We start from the raw sequence: 6,821 nt of genomic DNA on the forward strand, positions 1-6,821 counted from the left end.
TTTAAAATTTCATTAATTAAACCTTCTGATGGACCAAAATGGTAGTTTCTCCATTTTTAGAATTTCATCAATTTGATTATTATATTAAAGGGTTTAATTGACGAAATTTTAAAAAATTTAAAAATCAAATTAGTTAAAATTGAAAACAATGAATTACATTGATAATTAGGAAACAATTGAGGACCAATGCAAAATGGTGATTTCCCCTTTTTTCATTCTTTTTTCTAACTTTTCAAAAAAAAATTCTTTTTTCTAACTTCATTCTGAAATAAACAAATATTTATAAACAATAAAACAAGAAAGAAATCAGATGTTTTCAAAAAAAAAAAAAGAAAGAGATCAGATTAATTTTATTATAATTGGCAAAACATACCCATAATCAATGCACAAAAGGCTTTTGAACAGTTTTCAAAAAAAAAAAAAAAAAAAAGACTTTTGAACATGATGACCAATAGACACGTGGGAATAGAAATATTGTATTGCTTTACTCTGTGCAGATATGTATTTTAGGATTTCATCATTTCACATCAACACTCAATTGACTGAAATACTCAATATTACATTTATCTTCAATATATGCATTATTCTCTATAAATTTTCATTATAAATATAATATCTTTCAATCATATATTTATGTGATCCACGCCAAGACCTTGTAGTCTAGTGACATCCGATTGCACTCCTATATTGAAGGGGAAGGTTTGAGTCTCAGTGGAGACAAAATAATTAAAAATATATATATTTATGTGATCCACTATCATTTCAAATATATAATTTATTAACCTATTAAAATTGATTAGTATTTCAAAAGAATTAATATTATATTATAATATAATTATTTCACACACACACATATAAATTTACTAATGTAAACAAGAGCAACAATAACAATACATCTCTAATACAACTTTTAATATATATATATATATATATATATATATAGGGCGCACTCCTATGCGAACTGCCGCCCAAGAAAGAAATGAGAACACTTCACAGCCGTCCACGTGTCCAGATCAACGAATCAGATGCAATTTTTAAAAAATGACGCGGTGACATTTTCGTAAATAACTGGAACTTTGGTGCACCTAGTTTCACTTACAAGTGCACATAGTTTCACTTACAAATGCACATATTTTCACTTACAAGTGCAAGTAATTTACATTGTTAATATTCATGCACATATTTTCGTCAATATTTTCATTTACAAATGCAAGTAATTTACCTTGTTAATATTCATGCACCTGGTGCAACCTTAGGTGCACCTAATTATAACATTAGGTGCATCTAGTTATAACATTAGGTGCACTTAGTAGATGCTCAATGTACAATTCACTTGTAAATGTAATACATTTTATTTGCATCTGCAATACATTTTACTTGCACTTGTGCAAGTAATTTACTTTGTTAACATTCATGCACCTGGGTGCAACGTAGATGCACCTAGTTATAACATTAGGTGCACTTAGTATTGATGCTCATTGTACAATTTACTTGCACTTGTAATACATTTTACTTGCACGTGTGCACCTATTTTCACTTACAAATGCAAGTAATTTACCTTGTTAACATTTATGCACCTAGTTATAACGTTAGGTGCAACTACATCCCGGACACGCAGCGCGCTGCGATTCGTCCGCAGTTCTCTCTTGGGCGGCCCGTACGCACTTGAACGCGATCATATATATATATATATATATATATATATATATATATATATATATATATATATATATATATATATATATATATAGACGAAGAGGTTCAGGTGAGATAAAAGCCACAAGTGAGAAGTGAGATAGAATCTCAGCCCTAGATCAAAAAAAATATTTGCCACCTACAAACTTCAACAATTTGCACTGTAAGGCATAAAAATGTGCATTGGAAGAAGGAAAAATGTGCATTGGAAGCACAAAGATGTGAAACAATTATTGAAAAAATTAAATTTAATATAGGATTTTCAACACAAATCATAAATGACCATAAATAATAAACAAACAAACAATATTCAACTCAAATAAGTAATTAATGATCAAGATTAATTGATCTTTAAAAAAAAGTTTGTCATCTACAATTTAAAAAAAAATGTTTTGGAAGGCCAAACAATGCGCACTGTATGACATAAAAATGTGCACTTGAAGAAGGAACAATGTGCACTGTATGGCACAACAATGTGCTCTGGTAGAAGGAACAATGTGCACTGTATGACATAAAAATGTGCATTGGAAGAAGGAAAAATGTGCACTATATGGCATAACAATGTGCACTGGAAGAAGGAACAATGTGCACTGTATGGCATAACAATGTGCACTGGAAGAAGGAACAATGTGCACTGGAAGGCCAAAAAAATTAACCTACTTACACATAATTACAATAATGCCACCGCATTTTTAAAAAAAAATCTCCAATTTGGACCATTGATTTGGATTCAATCTACAAATTTGATTTCATCATATTTCTCAACTAAGGCAATTGCTTCGCATGATCGTTTATATATATATATATATATATATATATATATATATATATATATATATATATATATATATATATATATATATATATATACACACACACACACACATCATAATAATTACGAAAATATCATCTCATTTTTGCTTTAATTTCCAGCAATTAATCATCTTAAATATAATGGATAAATAGTAACCAAGTCGGGTAGCTCTCTTTGTGGGGAGGAATTTTGGGAGAACCCGGGTTCAATTCCCACAAGTGACGATTTCCCCTGGGCCAACTCCCGTGCCTCCTGGAGCGAACGTGGGTGGACCCCGGACCGTTAAACGGACGGAGAGAAAGAACCCCTTTTTTTTTACCAAAAAAACAATGGATAAATAGATTAATCACACTTTTTTTTTTATTAGGGGTTTTTTTTTTTTTCCTCAATTGAACCTGCAGGTGTATGTGTATAGGCAAGACCATGTGACAACAAAGTTTTCTTGTAAAAAAGTGAAAATTGATCTTAACCTCCCATCATGATTCATCAATGATTAAGGATTTTGGTGAAAAAATACAAGGTCAAATTTATAATTGTTGTAACCTTTCACGTTTAGGTCATCTCCATTGGTTGATTTTTCACTGTAATTTAGGTTAAAAGTGTCAACTTGGAAGAGAGATAATGAGGAGAGAGAATGTGCTAGTTCCTCTTGCAAATATGGAGTTTTTCTAGATATTGTGGGCTCATCGGGCAGCCTGGGTGCGTAAATTTGATTTTTTTTTTTTTTTTTTTACAAATTTTGTTTTTCTCCTTCTTTTTTTTTTTTTCTTCCACCTCATTTTCTCTTTTCTAATCACACATGTAAAATCTCCCCAAAAACTTAAACTATTATGGATGGTCTTATAATATTAATTTATAAAATAAATCATGTTTTTTGGTCATATTTTTCAAAAACCCTAAACTATTGATATGCCTAAATGGATTGATTACATCAAGCATCACTTTTTACTTGGAAGCATGTTCTCATATAAACCCTCCCAAATTAGGGCAACTATTTGATTATGTTTTCTCCAACTAATTAACGATTCCTTGCCCTCAGTGGGGGACTAGTTGTATGTTGTGGATAGATAAGGAAGACTAGACACACCCTCGATCGACTTTATGAAGAAGATACCAACAAGGAAGATGCCAATGGGTACATCCTATCCTTAGCTTGACCATGGACGGTAAGAGAGTTTTTGTAAATAGAGGTGGCAAGTAGGACGTACTACTAGTTTATCCAATTTATAACACCCCAAGCATTGAATTGAAGTCCTTGTCCTCACCGGCCAAAGTATAGTAGGATCATCTCCATCCCCTAATCGTGGTTCCTATCCTCATTCCTCACCAAACCAACATCCTTCTCCTCACCTAACCAATGTCCTCATCCTTAATTGCCAAACCAATTAAAGATCCTTCTTTGCCTAACCACATACCTATAGCCTATCCTAGGATCTTCGTCCTTGGCCAATTAAACCACATACCCCATTTTCAATATAATAGACATGGCCGGGATCCTTGTACTAATTGGGCATGGGGCCGGGGCCCTCGAACTCGTCCAAATAAAAACGTTTGTAGTTGCTTATTCTATTATTGTTTAGCCGTTAAAGAGTAAATTAAATGGTCAAATAATAATTTATATTTATTACTTGTGGGTGCATAAAAACGTGTAGAAGTCAAGTCATACGACATGTCCATGGCCAATAAATACACTCATCATTAAATCTTAATTCAAGCTTAATTTCCCTAAAATTGCGTTCTTACATATATTTTCTTAAAGAAAACAAAGATACTTGATTTTGCGTTTATATTGGATTGATCCCTCCCTAATAAAACCAGGGACAAAAATGTAATTTTTCCTCTTTTTTATTTTTATTTTTACTTATTGTTGTTAATCAATAGAAATGAGTCCCAATTGACACTTAATAATACCACTGGAAACATAGGTAGAATACAACAAAGAGAGATGGTAAAAATAAATAATAAAAAGGGAAAAAATAGAAATATAAATAGTAGAAGCTAGCTACCCAGAATTGAGTAATTAATTAAATTAAATTATTTAATTAGCCTCCTCCATTAAGAACTCCTTATCCTTCTCCAGCCTCTCCATGGCACTGGCCTCCAAGCTAATCTCCACATCAATGCTTCTCCCTCCGCTCTTTCCGGGGTACAAATACAACATCCCATCAAATCTGTTATTGGTCCCGCTCCTCACGCTCTCCGGTTTTCCGAACCCGAAATCCACCTCGTACACCTTAAACCTCGGCGAGCTCCCCACCGCCACGCAGTTCATTCCCGCGTCCTTGTACTCGAAGATCTTCGGGCTTTTCTCCCATTCCGCGTTTCGCGCCTCGATGGCCTTCGCGTCGTGCCCCGATATGGCTTTCTGGATCAGACCCGCCCCGAATTCCGGCGGGTGGGCCAGCAAGAGCCCGGCGGCGGTCACCGTGAAGATCGCCTGGATTAGATTGCCGAAGTAGGTCTCCGGGATTGGGGTTTCGAGCCTTTTCCGGCAGTCGATGAAGACGGTGAAGACGGTGTAGTCCTCGGGGTTGAGCTGGCGGGCACGTGTGACGGCGCTCCACACGTGACTGGAGAGTGACTGGAATGTTGAGAAGGGTTTTGAGGCGTTGGCACGTGCCTTGATCTGGTCGATTGCTGACTCGGAGAATTTGAAGACTTTCTCCTTCAGGATGGGGGCGTGCTTGGCTGACGTGGCGTCCCCGTTGGAGACTGAGTTGGCGTGCTCTGGTGCGTCGGATGGTTTGGATAGGTTGGTGAGCTTGACACGAGTGTTTCGCGCCTTGGAGCGGTCGAGGAAAGGTGGGGTGGAAATACAGGTGGCCCCACAGCAGATCTCTGCCCATGAGCTCATGAAGTGCCACGTGGACATGCCGTCCAGCACCGCATGATTAAATGCCAATCCCACGGCTACTCCGTCTCTCAGTTTGGTGAGCTGTACACAGTTGGGAGAAACAACACAACATTTTTTTTTTTAAATTTGTGTTCAAAGATTAATCTAAACCAAATTTGTAATCTTGAAAAAGAATGATATTACTACCAAAGTGTATTTCTAAGCTTCCCCATTTACATACTTTACTTTTGAGCCACTGCTAAAGGGCTAAGCCCATCAATTGACCCGTGACCCGGGAATTATTAGACAAAGGTCGGTAAAAAGTTAAGTACCTAAGTCCAGCACTCTACATATAAAAAATGTGATGATAATTTATAAGAAAATCAAGTTGGGTTTTTGCTATTAGCTATAGATGTTAGTATAATGGTAAGAGTCTTTAATCTTAAAAAGTGATATCAAAAGTCAGGTCAGATACATATCTTAGCAAAAGCAGAAAACACATAACTTAAACACAATAGACATCTTTAATGAAGCCAAGGACCTTGTGGTCTAGTGGTACCGGATGTCCCGATTTATACTCTCACATGAATGATGGAAGTGGGTTCCAGCCTCTTTCGTATATATTATGAGAAAACGAGAGAATATGCAATTGTAATAAGTTGAGAGATTAAGAGAAAGCAGCAAAAAGTGTAATTAAATGTGGGGCGGGGTGGCCGACCTGCAGGGCGAGAAGTGGACGGTGAAGGCCCTCCAAGTTGAAGATTTTATTATGGGGGATAAGCTCCTTAAACATGGTTGTTCCTTCATCGTTGGTTAGATGGGCGACCTCTAGGGCCTCCGCCTCGGCCTCGACCACCTGGACCCCGTCCATGTCATCATCGTACACCACGCTAAACACCCCTTCTTCATCTTTGGCCAGCCTCCCAGCCAGCTGATGAAAATCCTCAAGCACAATGGCCAGCCCATCTTTCATCCTCCCCACAATCTCCTCAAACTCATCCGCCGCAGCCTTGTATATCAGCAGCTTCTGGTTGTAGAAAAAGCTCAAGTATGGGAGATCAAAGGTGACCAACTGGCACTCTTTTCTCCCCAGTGCCTTCTTGGGCTTCACGTTTGTTTTCGCCACGATTTTCACACCTGTGGCTGCAGTTCCGTTCTCTGGGATTTCGCCTGCCATGTATGCTTGGTTAGGGTGCAGATCAGAAGGGTGAGGAGTTGAATTGGTTGTGTTTGTGGATGGATAGGAGGGTGATCGATTTGGTTTATAGAAGGGTAGATGCGTGGTGTAGTTGGGATGCATTTATGTTTTTGACGAGTGCGGTGGAGTAGCATTTACTGCTACTACTTTCTTTTGTCATGTTGATCTTGTTTTGGAAATTTGGGTGGGAGTTGATGCATGATAATAAATTTCACTTCACCTTTTTTACTTTTCTACCCAAATAATTGAAACCCCCGTCCCGGGCCCACCCTCCAACACAG

At 37.1% G+C, this 6,821-nt stretch overlaps 1 protein-coding gene across 1 annotated transcript; it reads right to left on the reverse strand.

Moving 5' to 3' along the window:
* Positions 1 to 4,393: 4,393 nt before the first annotated feature.
* Positions 4,394 to 6,617, reverse strand: LOC116011884 (BAHD acyltransferase DCR-like). The gene is made up of 2 exons (XM_031251307.1): positions 6,061 to 6,617; positions 4,394 to 5,444 (listed from the first exon to the last, which is right to left on the reverse strand). The coding sequence occupies exons 1-2, from the start codon at positions 6,517 to 6,519 to the stop codon at positions 4,548 to 4,550; spliced, it is 1,356 nt and encodes a 451-aa protein (XP_031107167.1). The 5' UTR covers positions 6,520 to 6,617; the 3' UTR covers positions 4,394 to 4,547.
* Positions 6,618 to 6,821: the final 204 nt, after the last annotated feature.

This window comes from Ipomoea triloba, chromosome 3, assembly GCF_003576645.1.
Source record: "Ipomoea triloba cultivar NCNSP0323 chromosome 3, ASM357664v1".
Classification (NCBI taxonomy): Eukaryota; Viridiplantae; Streptophyta; class Magnoliopsida; order Solanales; family Convolvulaceae; genus Ipomoea; species Ipomoea triloba.